The sequence below is a fragment of the Myotis myotis genome, unplaced genomic scaffold (genome assembly GCF_014108235.1).
Source record: "Myotis myotis isolate mMyoMyo1 unplaced genomic scaffold, mMyoMyo1.p scaffold_m19_p_19, whole genome shotgun sequence".
Taxonomy (NCBI): domain Eukaryota; kingdom Metazoa; phylum Chordata; class Mammalia; order Chiroptera; family Vespertilionidae; genus Myotis; species Myotis myotis.
Genome location: NW_023416323.1, coordinates 42,189,487 through 42,204,415, shown reverse-complemented (window position 1 = coordinate 42,204,415; position 14,929 = coordinate 42,189,487). Strand labels below are relative to the sequence as shown.

General features: G+C 62.3%; 1 protein-coding gene across 4 annotated transcripts in view; it reads right to left on the bottom strand.

Moving 5' to 3' along the window:
* ABCC12 (ATP binding cassette subfamily C member 12) overlaps nucleotides 1-14,929 on the bottom strand; it is a 42,003-nt gene that overhangs the window by 19,344 nt on the left and 7,730 nt on the right. For all 4 annotated transcript variants that reach the window (XR_004973665.1, XM_036346500.1, XM_036346502.1 and 1 more), the window contains 11 exons: nucleotides 14,421-14,576; nucleotides 12,586-12,733; nucleotides 12,097-12,330; nucleotides 10,897-11,070; nucleotides 10,189-10,336; nucleotides 7,842-7,990; nucleotides 5,452-5,559; nucleotides 3,646-3,921; nucleotides 1,536-1,607; nucleotides 1,048-1,172; nucleotides 130-202 (listed from right to left, as the gene is read on the bottom strand). Coding sequence is in view for 3 of the 4 variants with exons in the window: in XM_036346500.1 (XP_036202393.1) it covers nucleotides 130-202; nucleotides 1,048-1,172; nucleotides 1,536-1,607; nucleotides 3,646-3,921; nucleotides 5,452-5,559; nucleotides 7,842-7,990; nucleotides 10,189-10,336; nucleotides 10,897-11,070; nucleotides 12,097-12,330; nucleotides 12,586-12,733; nucleotides 14,421-14,576 (1,663 nt within the window). In the remaining variant the exon portion in view is untranslated. The remainder of the gene's footprint in view (nucleotides 1-129; nucleotides 203-1,047; nucleotides 1,173-1,535; nucleotides 1,608-3,645; nucleotides 3,922-5,451; nucleotides 5,560-7,841; nucleotides 7,991-10,188; nucleotides 10,337-10,896; nucleotides 11,071-12,096; nucleotides 12,331-12,585; nucleotides 12,734-14,420; nucleotides 14,577-14,929) is intronic.

Below are 14,929 nucleotides of genomic sequence, written 5' to 3'. Positions count from 1 at the left end.
TGACTTTCCCGCATGTCCTGGCACCGTTCTGGCCGCAGGGCATCGGGTGTGGACAGAGCTAGGCTGCCCTTTGGCCCTGGGCAGTCGGGCTGCCCGATGCCGCCGTGGGGCCGAGCCCACCCCGCTCACCTCGGTCAGGTCCCCGTAAGGCAGGCTGCTCAGGTCCTCCTGGAGGGCGCAGACTCGCACCGTGTGCTGGTACCTGTGGGCGTGAGGGTCAGAGGTCAGCGCAGTGAGGAAGACCCGCCGCCCGGGCTGCACCGGAGACACCGCTGTGGTCCCTGGGTAAGGGAGGGCGTGGCCAGCGCTTTGTCCTGAATGTCCAAGGGCAGCTGCCCCCGGACCCTGGGCCCACCTCCAGCTGATAGAGGGGATCGGACTGCCCTTTCCTCAGGGTTCCCACCACGGGAGGGGGGGGGGGTGGACGCCAGCGGCCGGCACTGCTCCTGGGAGTCAGAGGAGGGGCCTCAAGCCTCCGCTCTGCCCTTCAATAGCTTTGACCTTGGGCAGGTCAACGTTCCTCTCTGGGCCCCAGCCTCTTCCTGGGTGAGAGACGGGGATTCGCGGCCAGGATCCCCCTAAATGGGTGGTTCTGGAACTCCTGAGAGACTGGACCGGGCCGCCCCCCAGACTCGGTGAAGAACCCGGGGAAGCAGAGCTGGGAGGCCGGGGCCCCGGTGTCTGCAGAGTCAGGACTCGAAGGTTGCGCTCGTTCCCTTCGGCCGCTGTGGGACAGCAGCAGCAGCAGGTCCCGTGGCCCACGGCCAGGTCCCTGCTCAGCGCTGCTCGACTTCAAGCCACGTCGTGGGTCCTTGGCCCCACGCGGAACGGCCAGACGGACCTTCCTACAGCCGGACAGCACGTGCAGAGACGGAGCCCGGGAGCCCGGCGCCCATTCCACGTGTCCTGGAGCGCGACCCAGGCCTGCAGGGGCGCCTCCTGGACTCGGGTCAGGGAGGGGACCACCGGCGCCCGTGCGTCCAGTCCGGTCGGCTCCCGCAGCGGAGGGCCCCGAACGGGGCGGCTCCTGCCCTGCGTGAGCGTTACCTCTGGTGGTCGTACTTGGCTCCGAACAGGATATTCTCCCTCACGCTCCCGTGGAAGATCCACGCCTGCTGGGACACGTAGGCCAGGGTCCCGCTGACCGCCACCACCCCCTGCTGCAGCTGCATCTGCAGGCACAGAACCAGGGCCCTCAGAGCTGACCCGCCGACGGCTCCCGGGCCCATTGGATGCCTGCGCCCCTTCTCCCGTGAGCTTTAATCCTGAGGGCGCGAGAGGGGGACACTATCTCATCCACGGGCTGCAGAGCCCGACCGTGCAGGCCGAGGGCTTCGACGTCAAACACCCGCAGGGGGCCAGGCAGGAACGTTCTGGAAGAGGCAGCCGAGGGGCCCGCTGCTGGCTGCCAAGCACATCAGCCTCACGAGCATGACCGTTCACTCTGTGCCCGGCTGCTGGGGCCGCTGTCCTCACGGACCCAGCACACAGCAGCAGGGGCCCTGACATCGCGGCGTGCCCCCCGCATGGCTCACCTGGCCCAGCAGGGCTGCGAGGAGGGAGCTCTTCCCGCTCCCAATGTTCCCGCAGATCCCCAGGACCTTCCCCTGCAGAGAAACAGGAAAGAGACGCTGTTGCTCCCCTGTTCTCACCGGGCCTGGGGACAAAGGTGTCGCCTCCGCACTGTGCAGGTGGGGACCACGGTGGCTCCAGGTGGTGGTGGTGCAACCCTAGACCCAGCCGGACTCAGCCGGGGAGGATGCAGGGACCCGAGTGTTAGTGAAGCGCCCCCCGCCTTGCGCCCTGCCGGCGCCGGGAGGGCCTGGAGATGCCCGCTGCGGGCACTGGTGCGGAGCAGCCTCGCGCTGGCCCGGGACACACTCCCTGGACGCGCGGCTTGTCCTGCGCCCAGGCTCCAGGAGAGGAAAGCTAATCGAGGTGATGCTCGTTGGGGCGGACAGTGAACAAGCAGAGTAGGAGAGGTTCGCAGCGTGTGGGGTGCACACCACGGGAACGCGGGACGGGGAGCTGGGGAAGCCTTCCCGGAAAGACACCGGTCTCGGGGGGGGGGGGTCCTCCCGGACACGGCCCCGGCCAGAGACCCACGTGGAAGCGGGGGGTGCGGGCACCAGCGGGCCCAGGGCACCCGGCCGTTCTGTGAGTCGTGCCACCGCTTGGGGCCGTCTCAGTGCCGTTTCCTCCCTGTCCTCGGCAGAGAGCCCCTGAGGCCTGGGCTTCTGATGAGTCACTTGTTAAAAATAAAATACAGACTCCGTCTCGCAACCTACGGGCGGGCAGCGCCCCGGGCCCTGGCTGGCCTCCCAGACTGGCTGCGTGTGGGTCGCACTTTGCTTTTAAGCGGAGCAGCACTACAGGGCGGCGAAGAGCAGGCCCGGCCAGGCGCCTGGGGGCTAGCTGCCCGTGCCTCAGGCTCCTGACCATGAGCCGGGTAGCCGTGGCGCCCACCTCGCAGGGTGAGGAGGTGTCGAAAGAGTTGAGTGTGTACCTGCTCATGAACGCCAGCTGTTGTGAGCCGCCCGTGTGCCCCATGTCAAAGTAAGAGCACGACTGAGAACGCTTATGGAAGCCCGTCCGTTTGAGCCCGACCACCTGCTGGACGGTGTAGTCCACGTGGACGTGGGCTCCAGGTCCTTCAGGGTTTGCAGGTCGGCACTGACATAGCCGCCACCTTCTCTCAGCTCGGAGAGGACGACTCCGTTGTGCGGGTCCATAGTTTTAACATTTCGGGAAGTGCCCTGGCCGGTGTGGCTCAGCGGTAAGAGTGTCGGCCTACAGACTGAAGGGTCGCTGGTTCAGTTCCCGTCAAGGGCATGTACCTGGGTGGCAGGCTTGATCCCTGGGGTGTGTGCAGGAGGCAACCAATGGATGTGCCTCTCACATCAATGTGTCTCTCTGTCTCTACCCTTCGTTGTGGGGAGCGTCCACAGTGTTTGGACAGGTTCAAGCCTCGGACTGAGGAGAGGGCACAGTCCTCTCATGGCCACGTGCAAGTCCCAGCTTGGAGGGCAGGGCCCTCCCAGCACAATTACAGCCAACAGCTGTAGTTGTAAGCTTGACCGTATGGTCCAAACGAGGCCCCGTGTGCCTGAGTGATGTGGGCTTGATAGAGTTCAGGTGCATGTAATTGAGTAGGATTGAAACCACGAGAATGTTGTAAACATCTTGACCACGCCCTGACTTTGCCTCATGGGATCTGCTATAAAAAAAAGACACGGCTTGTAGCCCATGGGGCTGTCTCTCCATCGGGAGCAGCGTCCCACCCAGACCCAGCTTTCTTCTCTTGCCTGTCTTTTCTAATCCTTCACCGCCCCCTCTCAGGGCCAATGAACCAGGCTGAGCTGGCGGCACATAAGGCGCCCTGGGGCTGAGTATGCCATGGCCGTGCCAGCCCACCACACCTCCCTTCCACTCTCTCAAATCCAATAGAAAAAATATCCTCGGGTGAGGATTAACAAAACAAACCAAGAAACAATAACAACAAAAATTCAGAGAAGAAAGCCACCTGGTTAAAGACATCCCGCCCCGCCTCCAGCCCAACCTGAATGCCCCGGGGCCTTGCGAAGGCGTGGCTGTGTGTCGCCCAGCCCAGCGGAGGGACGGGCCAGCCTGGAGGTCCGGACCCACCTTCCTCACCACGAAGCTGATGTTGTGCAGGACCGACTTGCCGCCACCTCTCGGGTCCTCTGGGCCCGCGGCGCCCGCGGCCGAGGCACTCGGCCTGTACGTCTCCGACCTCTGTTTCGTGAGAAGACGCTTTTCCTGCTTCTCCGCTTTCTTTACGTCGCTTTCCCGGCCGGCCTCTTGCTCCCACGTCAGGGTGGCATTTGCTAAAAGCAAGACAGTGTCTGTGCCTTCTGGTTGGGTGATGTAGGAGGGGGGGCTTCTGGCTACGAGAATTCTCTAAGATCAAAGAAACAGAATTAACTGGGTAGACGCCATCCGTTGGCAGGAATCATCCCAGGACACCTCTAGGCACCTCCAAGCACACAGTCTCTTCGGTTCTACCCCGGACGTCCGGGGAGGGCGACTGAGGCTGCTCCCCCAGGAGGACCTGCAGCTGAAGGGGTCCCCTGGCCCTGACCACGGAGGACGGTGGCTCTTTAACCACCAGGCCTGTGGGGGTCACCCGCACGGAGAGGGCCCCTCCCAGCTGCGTTTTACCCTCGCGCACACGGTAGCAGCTTTTAAAAATATTTTTTTTTATTGATTTTAGAGAAAAAGGGAGAGGGAGAGAGAGAGAGAGACAGACACATCAATGGCCAGAGGGATGACCGACGTTGTAACAGCTCTGGGGACCTGGCGCCCTGTGACCGGGAGTGAGGAGGACAGAGTCGGGGAAGGCGCTGGTCCCTACGTCCCTGCGATAGTCCAGACGAGGTGATGAGGCATTGAGTGAAGGTGGGGGTCTGGGGGCCAGAAGGAGTCAAGAGAGAGCAGTGCCCTCTGGTCTGAGACATCCGGTATCAGCATTAACACAGGTCACGGGACGGCGTCCATTCTTTTGGTCAAAAAGGGATCATTCAACAGTGTGCCTTCTAGGCAGTCACACCCGGCGGCTTTTTAAATAGGGGACTACGTGGCCAGGAGATGGGTCAGCAGGGCCCTCGGGGGCAGATGTGGACGGTGAGGGAGAGAGGGATACGGACACGGGCACTGAGTGTGCGCAGGTGGCCTCTGGCTACAGTGAGTAAGGTCTCTCCATCCGTTTGCAGATATGTGAGCCTGCTGCGTTCTCTCTCTCTCTCTCTCTCTCTCTCTCTCTCTCTCTCTCTCTCTCGTGTCCTGGCCACCTCTTGGTTCATGGGTCACCACTCAACCACTGAGCCACCCCGACGGGTGAGCCTGCTGCTCTCTTGACCGGACGCCCTCACCTCAACACCACAGCCACCGTATCTGCCCTTCCCGTGCGCCACGCAGCCCCGCACCGTGTACGGCAGGCGCTGGGGGGCCTGGTCCTACACTAGGCCAGTCCAGACTCACTCTCCTATGTCTGTGCGTTCCCACAATGCCGTGCGTGTGGGAAGCACAGTCAGTCTTTGATGAGCAAATAAATGAGTGAATAAGGTGGCTGAGTGCTGGGTAAATAGGGTGCCCCCATCACTCCCAGCACCACACTCCTTGCAGCACAAACCAGACGGGGGGCGGGGGGGGGCGCTGTGTGCACACCCAGCCCCACTCCTGGAACCGCCTCAGGTCCACGGCTTGGACAGGAGCGGGGGCACAGTGATCGTCTCTCTGTAGAGACTCCATCTCGTTTTCCCTAAAACGGGGGCCACCTAGAAGCACGGCCCGCGCCCTCCTCCACCCGCAGGTGTGCACCCCACCTCCCTGGGGCCTTCTCCCCAGTGGCTGGGCTCGGCTTCCCTTATCTGGGAGTCTCCCCCCCAGAAAGGAGACCTCTCTCCCCTACTCACCCAGCGTGAGTTATACCTTCATTCTCCTCAGGGAGACGCTGGCTTCGGCCGCCGCCTTGACGGAGAAGGGCAGGATCGCGATGGAGAACCTCATCACGTTGAACATGGCGATCACACTGAATGCCTGACAAGCGGGGTGGGGGGACGGGGGACGGGGGGTTAGGGGGGAACCGGGGTCAGGACGGGTGTGTCCTTGGCCCGGACCGTGACGTCCCCGGGGCCCGCCTCGCTGAGGGCGGGTGAGGAGGGGGGGTCTCCGAGGAACAGCTTTTTCCATTTCGTGGCGCAGAGGTCACAGGTCGGCAGATCGGATAGCAACATCTCAATCTGTTTGCCTTTTGGGTTTTCACCAAAATGGTGGGAGCCGTGTCCCAGCCTCTGCCAGTCTACAGGGGCGGGGCGGGGGAGGGTCGCTCACTGATGCCCTGGGAACTCTCCACCCAAACACAGTCGCACTCGCCAGGACCACCCAGGTGTCCCCCTCCCCCTCCCCCTGGCTGCTGCAGGAGCCCCTACCCTTGGAGCTCCAGCCGCCTTGCCTCCAAACCCTCACAGCCCCAGTGTGGCCCCTGCCCCCTCCCCCAGCACGCCCAGCCCTCCCCCTGCCCCTGCCCCAGGCGCCTCGCCTTTACCTGCCTCCCTCCTCAGCCCCAAGGGCCTTCCTCTGCCTCAGCAACTTATTTCCTACATCGGTTCCTTCTATGAATCTCTTCCGCTACCCTGTGACTTCCTAAGTAAATGTCCTCTTACAGTTTGAGTCTTGGCTCTGAATTCTTTCCCAGCCGGAACTCAAGTTTTTAAAAGAGCGAAAGAAAGAAAAAAGAGAAAGAAGTCTCCCAGCTGGGGGTGCCCAGGCGTGCACCGGCGCCGTTCTCAGCGCCCCCGCCTCTCTCAGCGCCCTCTTCTCGTCGGTCCAACGTCTGATGGCAGCATCGTCAGTCCGTCTGTTAGGAGAGTGAGGGAGGATGCCGCCTTCCTCACATCTGGTCCTAGATCCATCCCCCCACAGTGCTCAGTGCCCCGGCCCCAAAGTGGGGTCTCGGCTCAGGAAAGGGCCTTGGCTCAGGCGACAGAGCCCCAGCCGCTGGCGGACCCCCTACGTGAGGCGCTGAGCAGGCGATTCCGATCTGCGAAGTCCAAGCTCCGCGCCCAGGGACCCGTATCGGCCTCGCTTCCTTCAGAGCCTCGTTTTAGACAAGTGAACTGGTCACTTCGCTTACAGAGTAACCTGCTTGGCGAGTTGCTGGGGGAGATGTCCTTGTTTGTTTGGGGATCATAAGGCCGCGCAATAGCGGGGGGCGTTCTCCTCAGGCCATTGGGGCTCCTGCCGGTCGAAGCCCCGAGACTGAGAGAGGAAGGTGGCCCAGAGAGCCGTCTCCCAGGGGTGCCCAGGGCGGGGCAGGTCCCCAGCCCCCGGGTGCTCCTGGGGAGCAGCCACCTGTCCATCCCCGGGTTCGGTGCCGTTCCTCCCGGCTCGCACCCTGTACTTTTTACTTTCTTTCTCTCCCTTTATCTTTCTTGCTTTTGTTGACTCCTCCCCCCACTTCCCTGGGACAGCGGCTCGTGCTGTGGCTGTTGGTGTCTGTCCCCGCCGGGCCGTCTCCCTCCGGCTGGGAGCTCCTTTGCCTCTGAGTGCACAGGCCCCTGCGGACACTGAGCACCTGGCCTGCGCCCCCTGCCCCCTCCCCGCCCCCCCCCCCCCCCCCCCCCCGTCTCCCCGTCTCGGCCGGCCTCCCAGCCACAGGGCCCCTCACCCCGTTCACAGATGATAAAACCCAGGCGTGAGGAGCTCATGATTCGGACCCACAGCTCCACCGCCCGGCGAGCACGGCAGACTCTCCGGGTGTGGGACCGGGAGTCGGTGTGAAGGAGACCCCCTCCTTCCGCACCAGCTGTGCGCGTGGCTGCCCGAGCGGGGATGCTAACGCAGAGGCGAGGCCCAGGGTCCGGTCAGGACCGAGCGGCTGCCTCAGGGGCGGGCTTACAGTGTCACCCGCACCCACTGGACACGCACAGACCACACGGGTGCAGGCACAGCCCGCCCCGCCCTGCCCTCAGGGCCCGCGCGACCGGTGAGGGAGAGAAGCCGGCCCGCCACAGCCAGTGCCACCGGCCGGGGGGGCTGTGGCAGGAACCAAAGGGAAGGGCACGAACGTGTGGCGAACTGGGAACCCCTGCTCGTGCTCGGCGGGGGGCTGAGATCGTGGGCCGCTGCAGGCAACCCCCCGGCAGTGGCATGTGCGGCCTGAGTGTGGGTTTCCAAGTGTCAGGTTGTGTGGCCACGTTAACTGTGCCCCTTGCCCCGCCGTGGGCCCAAAGGGTCGCTGTGAGCCTGCCCCCCGCCATTGGGCGGTCAGTGCCAGGGCAGGCCAAGGCGGGGGAGCCGCCCCGTGGCACCGTCCTTACCACGGGGGCCGTGAGCTTGCGCCGCAGCAGGATGTGGCCGGTGAACGTGGACACGATGGCGATGGTGGAGACGAGGGGGGCCAGCGCCGAGTTCCCGCTCTGGACAAAGCCCGCCTTCTCCAGGAGCTTCCTCTCCCTCCTCCTGATGTCTGCAGGGGGAGCACAGGCCCGAGGGCAGTGGCACGTCCAGCCCCTGCCGTCCTCCGGGCACAGGGGTGAGGGGTCCCCGCCGCGAGGTGCAGATGGAGGGAGCACCGAGTCTGGGCACAGAGCCGGCCTGGGAACTCGGTGCGGCCATGGCCGGGGGCGGTCCTGGGGGACTTCCAAGGTCACTCCCCGCCCTGCGTCTCGGTTCCCACGGGGGCCAGGCAGGCGCCGGAGTGACGGGTGTGGCACACAGGAGCCCGGAGGGAGCGTGCGGAAGGAGGGCACCCGGATGGCCTGTGTGTTTCGGTGAGAGGGGCGGCCAGGGTCGCAGGGCGTCAGCTGCTCCGAAGTCCGAGATGTGGACTGGGGTGAGCAGCAGACCGAGTCCACACACTCTGGAGTACACCCAGCAAGCTTATCTTTTAGCTGGTTTTTTTTTAGCTTAGCTCACCCTTCATCTTTTTTTTAAAGACTTTTTAAAATTGAATTTGAGAGAGAGAAGAAGGGAGAGGGAGAGAGAGAAACATCGATGTGAGAGTGAAACGCCCACCAGCTGCCTCCTGCACACCCCCTGCTGGGAATCGAGCCCGCAGCCTGGGCATGTGCCCTACGGAATCGAACCAACCACCTTTCAGTGCAGGGCATACACTCGGCCACGGAGCCATGCCAGCCGGGCTCTCCTCTGTCTGAAAGGCTGATCATGTGTGTGGTTTCGTGGCCTTCTGCACAGGAGCAGCTGGGAAATATGTGTGGACTTGACCTGACCTGACCTGTGTGGGGTTGAATCAAGGCGCATGGAACCACATTTATTCAAATCAAGGCAGTGTCTTGAAGTGAGTTCGGGGGTGAGGAAGCTTTTCTGGGTCCTCAGTGTGGGTCCCCAGGAGCAGGTCCGCAGCTGCAGGCCCAATTACACGCTGGCCGGGAGTGTAATTGTAGACCCGGGGAGTCCGCTGTAACGTGGCTCAGGTCATTAACCGGCCAAGCACCTGAGGCTCCGTCAGCAATTATGTAAATGTTCCCGCAGTTAATTTGCATTTATATTTGATCGGAATGGGTTAGTGCCGTCTTTAGGAGAGAAGCGGCCTGTGTCGCCTCTTACCTGCGTGAGGCATGTCAGCCCGAGGGCCACCCAGGGACAACGAGGCTCTGCAGGCACCGAGGGATTTATGTGTGCGTGTGGGGGGTGGGTGTATGTGAGAGAGTGTGTGCATGAGTGCATATGAGCATATGTGGGTGCAAGTGTGTGTGTGCGAGTGTATGTGAGTGTGTGCATATGAGTGTGTGTATGAGTCATTGTGGGTGTGCATGTGTGCGTGTGAGTGCTTATGAGTGTGTGTGAGTGTGCATGTCAGTGTGTGTGTGTGTGTACAAGCGTGTGTATGTGAGAGAGATGGTGTATGAGTGTGTACATGAGTGCATGAGTGTGTGCGAGTAGGTGTGTGTGAGTGTGCATATGTGTGTGTGTATGAGTCTGTGGGTGTGGGTGTGCATGTGGGTGCTTAGTGTGTGTGTGTGTGCATATGAGTGTGTGTATGAGTATGGTGGGTGTGCGTGGGTGTGTGTTTTGTGTGTGTGTGTGTGTGTGAGTGTGCATATGAGTGTGTGTATGAGTCTGTGGGTGTGGGTGTGCATGTGGGTGCTGTGTGTGTGTGTGTGTGTGTGCGCATATGAGTGTGTGTATGAGTATGGTGGGTGTGCGTGGGTGTGTGTTTTGTGTGTGTGTGTGTGTGAGTGTGCATATGAGTGTGTGTATGAGTCTGTGGGTGTGGGTGTGCATGTGGGTGCTTAGTGTGTGTGTGTGTGTGTGTGTGTGCGCATATGAGTGTGTGTATGAGTATGGTGGGTGTGCGTGGGTGTGTGTTTTGTGTGTGTGTAGAAATCTAAGGAAATAGCTTGAGGCCGCTCTTCTGCTCACCATGGTTGGTGGGTTCTCTCTGTGGAAGGGAACTGAGTGGCCAGCGCCAGCACCCACACGCCGGGCAAAGGCTAACCATACGGTGCTCGCCTGCCGCGCCCGGCTCACCAGCCAGATGCCGTTTCTATGATGAAAGCTCCTGAGCCCTTTGAAGCGCCTGCAGGGCCGCTCAGGGGGCCCGTCTGGAACGCCCGGTGCCGGGAACCTTGCGAAGCCCTTGGGAAGACCCCGTGCCCCGGGGCAAGTCTTCCCCCCCCCCCCCCCCCCGCGGCGCCCGCCTACCTCTGATGGTCTGGGTGAAGGGTTTCTCCCAGGCGTACATCTTAATCAGCTTGATGCAGGTCACAAACTCGTTCATGATCTGCACCCGCTTGTCCGTCATGGAGATCGCTGACCTTCGGAAAGCCGAGTTGAGCTTGGCCATGAACACCTGAGGGCGAGGTACCGACCTTGTGTTCCGGGTGCCCTGCGGGCAGAGCTGGCCTGAACACCCCACCCCCACCCCCTGAGGCTGGAGTTGGAGAGCAGGGACAGGGCCTAAGGGAAGCTGGCACGGTTCTCACTCGGCCAGCGTGGTCTGGGGGCACCAGGGCCAGGGCCGGCCATGGAAATACGCGGGCCACCAGACGCAAACGCGGTGTTGGCGACTTTGACAAACTGGGGAAGCGTGCCCTGCCCCCTCCCCAGGGCTTTCAAATTCAAGTTTGAAAAACCACCAGACTGTGCCCGCCCGCCGTGGCTCAGTGAACCAGGAGGTCAGGGTTCGATTCCCGGTTAGGGCACAGGCCCAGGTTAAGGGCTTGATTCCCAGTGGGGGCGTGCAGGAGGCAGCCGATTGATGGTCCTCTCCCTATCTCTTTCTATTTCTCTCTCCCTCTCCTTTCCTCTCTGAAATTAATAGAAATATATTTTTTTACAAAAACCTGACAGGGTGCCCAGAAAAGCTCGCACATGTGTGGGCGCCCCTTGGGGCCGGGCAGACAGGGTCACCTGGATGGGGACGAAGATGATGTAGACAGATATGCCGATGAGTGCTGTGGGCCCCAGGGTGAAACAGGAGAACACGGCACAGACCACCATGAGGATGGGGATGGTGGCCGGTAAGGGGCAGAACAAGGCGGCTTCGAACAGGGAGCAGCTGTCGCTGGACAGCACGTTGAGCACCTGAAAGAGAGCCCGGGGTCCGGGGGGACAGGGGGCGGCGTCACCGTCACCGCGGCTGAGGGTCTGAGCGGAGAGAGATGCCCCTCGGAGGGGCGGGGGCATCGGGAACCAGCACTGTGAGCTCCGTGGGGAAGGGGCCCGTCTGTGTGCACCGAGGCGGCCGAGGAGGAAGGCCAGCGAGAGCAGCAGCAGCACCCGGGCTCCGCTGTGCCGAGGGCGGCGGCCAGCCAGCCAGCCAAAGACCAGAACGCTCAGTGGACACCGGGTGCTCACACCGCTGGGGGTACCCGGGACGAGCGGGCTTTCCGGTGTACGTGGTGAGGACTGCGTTGTAAGGATTAAGGGCGTAAGAAAATGTCCGCTCGGGCCCTGGCTGGGCGGCTCCGTGGGTTAGAGCGTTGTCCCGCCAAGGATGGTCAGGGCACATGCCAGAACCAACCGATGGCGGCATCAGTAGGTGATAAGTGGAACCACAAATCCATCTCAATCCCTCCCTCCCTCCCTCCCTCCTTCCTCTCTCTCTAAAAATCAATCAATGAATTTTTTAAAAGAAAGAAAGTGTCAACTCTGAAGGCCCGCAGGCACAGTTTCATTATGGCTTTGGCGCCCCAAACACTACACCAGTGGAACCGCCGGGTATATGGGCCAATCAGTTTGATCCATGACCGTAGCCGGCTCTGTATCGCCTCTGTGTCCTCACTGTCAATCAAAGCGAAGGGACGAGGGGACCCCTGCGTCCAGCTGGACAGAGACGACCCCAAGTCCTCCAGCGTGAAGGGGCCTGCTGGCGCCTCCTTCCCCGATGCCTCAGCGCTCTGAGTCTCCGCTCACCCAGCGGGGAGCCCCCATGATGTCCCCACCCGGCTCCAGGAGGCAGACTTTTTCATTAATTTCAGCGGGGCGGGGGGGAGGGGGGAGGGCTGGTGGGCAGGACCGGACACAGGGAGGCGGCTGCTCCGTCCAGAGGCACGTCTGACCCACAGCGCGCTCAGGATGCGCCCGGCCCGCCCTGCCCCGCCCGCTCACCTCGCCCACAGAGATGCGCGTCAGCGTCTTGAAGGACACCAGGTTCTCGAACACCAGGGTGGACACGGCCACTTTCAGCCGGATCGCCGTGCGGTAGTTGATGGCCCAGGCCAGGGCCCAAAAGAGGACTTTGGTGAACTCGGTGGCAAAGAGGGCCACGCACAGGCCGACGCCCACCCAGACGCTGCGGGCGGCGCTCTCCGTCTGCCGGAGGATCTGGTGGATGAGGACCATCTGCAGAACAGCAAGGGGAGGGGGGAGAGGAGAGGGCCGCTGGGTGAGGATGGGCGGGCGGCCCCCATGATGTCCCCACCGGCTCCAGGAGGCAAACTTTTTAATTAATTTCGGCAGCTGCCGCTGTGCGTGGCGAGGACTCGCCTGATGGAAATTCGCCCCCAGGAGCTCAGCGATCAGGGCAATGTCGCAGAGGAAGGAGCTGACGATTCTCCCTCGGTCGGGCCCCGGGACCAGGCAGAGGGCACCACTCACCGGCCCGATGGCGGCCATGACGATGCACAGGATGTTGACCACCGTGTCCATCAGGACCCGCGTCCTCTGGAACTGCCAGACCACTCGGCCCAGGGAGGCCTTCTCGGGGCCCGCCCTCGCCACCTCCTTGTCCCAGAGCACGCGGAACCTGCGCGGGAAGAGGAGGAGGAAAGGGCCTTCGGTGTCCGCTGGCTGCCCGGAGCCTCTCCGGTGGGCGAATCTCTAAAGGGTGCGTGGCAGGCCCTGGCCAGGTGGATCAGTGGGTAGAGCACCAGTCTGCGGACTGGAGGATCCCAGGTTCAATTGTGGTCAAGGGCACATACCTCAGTTGCAGGCTCCATCCCAGGCTCATGTGGGAGGCAACCAATCAATGTGTCTCTCTCACATCGATCTCTCTCTCTCTCTCTCTCTCTCTCTTTCTCACCCCTCCCTTCCATCTAAAAATCATTGGAAAAATATCCTCGGGTGAGGATTAAAAAATAATAATAAATAAATAGAAGAAAGCGTTCATCGCAGGACCCTGCCCTGGCAGAGGTGGCTCTGGACCAGCCGCACTGACGCTCCGTCTCCCCTGACAGGGCCGCTGGGATGTGGGCGGGGCCGGAGAGAGGCCTGGGCGCCACACGCTGCCGCCTGGCATGGGGCGCCCTCCGCGCCCTGCCCCCTGCCCCCACTGCCCACGTCTGCGCACAGTCCCAGCCCTGATGAAATCCAGGGCACAGCCTTCTCCGGGGTGAGGAGGAGTTTGTCCCTGTCAAACACGAGAAAGGAGGACAGTGACGGGTGGGGAGGGAGGGGCCGGCTGGCACGGCGCCCGAGGGCGGCGCTCACGGGAAGGGGTTCAGATCTCACTCCAGGGCCAAGGACGCCGCTGAGGGCTTTGCAGCCGCCACCTGACACGAAGACAATTCGTGTCTAAAACCTGGTTCTGGCTGCCGGCGGGGGAGTGGGTGGCGGGGAAGCAAAGGCAGGCGCGGCGAGACCCGGTAAGAAAGGGGGTGTCCAGGTGAGCGTAGCTGACACTGGGAGGAGGGAAATGGGTTTGAGGGAAGATGGACGGAGAGAGGACCACAGTCCCTACTGATGAACTGACGTGAGTGTGGAGCGGGCGGGGGCCGGGGGGCGCGGTGGTGAGCGGGGCCCAAGGAGCCCAGTTTTCTGTGTTGGCCAACGGTGTGAACAGAGTTTGGGGAGATTTATCAATGGGGTCGAGGATCAAGAATGTAGCTTTGCTCCGGCCGGTGAGGCTCAGTGGTTGAGCGTCGACCTATGACCCAGGAGGTCTCAGTTCGAGTCCCAGTCAGGGCACAGCCCAGTTGCGGGCTCGATCCCCAGTGTGGGGCGTGTAGGAGGCAGCCGGTCCATGATTCTCTCTCATCATTGATGTTTCTCTCTCTCTCCCCTCTCCCTTTCTCTCTCTGAAATCAATAAAAACATATTTTTTAAAAACAGGATGCAGCTTTAGGAGGTAATTTAGACAGAAGGTCACCGTGCAGCGGCCCGATGGGGTCTCCCCAGCACAGAGCACAGCGGGATGCTGGCCGCTCTTGTCCCGAGCCAGGGCCCCTGCAGCCCTGCGGACACCCAGCCACGTGGCCGGAGCCTCGGGCCGCAGCTCCCAGGCCGTCCTGTCTCCCCACCGGCTCTCCCCAGTCCTCCCCTCCCGAGACACTGGACCGAGTCAGGCAGCGCGGCCCACGTCTCCGCCACCGAGAAGGGCCACCAGGACCCGCGGGTGCCGGTTTCCACGCCTGGGAAATGGGAACTCCCGAGGGGCTCCGGCCCCCTTCCCGGCCGCGCTCCCCTCCTGAGGTGACCCAGGGGAGTCCTGGTACCGTTGGGCGTTGGTGTCGGAGGAGTCGTACGGCGACAGTGGGGGCAGAGTGTCCACCGTCAGCGTGTGCCTGTAGCCTTTCACCATCAGTGGCGTGAACCAGGAAAACGTGGCGAAGGAGAGCAGCCCCGCGTCGTCCATGGGGTTGGGCGCCAGCCTAGGACAACAGAGGCGCCATGTTCTCGGACGCCGGGCCGGGGCCCTCAGCCCCTGGCGTACATTCCTAACAAGGGCGGTGCCCACAGCCGTGCTCAGAGCCGGTGGGCGCGCCCAGCAGTCCTCTGAGCAGCAGTGCGATCGGACCAGCTCGCGGGAGCTGATTGTGAGCCTTCCAGGAGCCATGCAGGTCGGCTGTTAAATAGACGGTATTAGAAACCACGTGACATCCATTTAGATCAGTCACCTTACAGACAAAGGCAGTGAGTACCGGGAAGGCATCACCTCCTAATCATTGTATTGGATGTTACCAGCATCTCCGCTCTTTGGATTATGTGAGTCCTGTGTGTCACA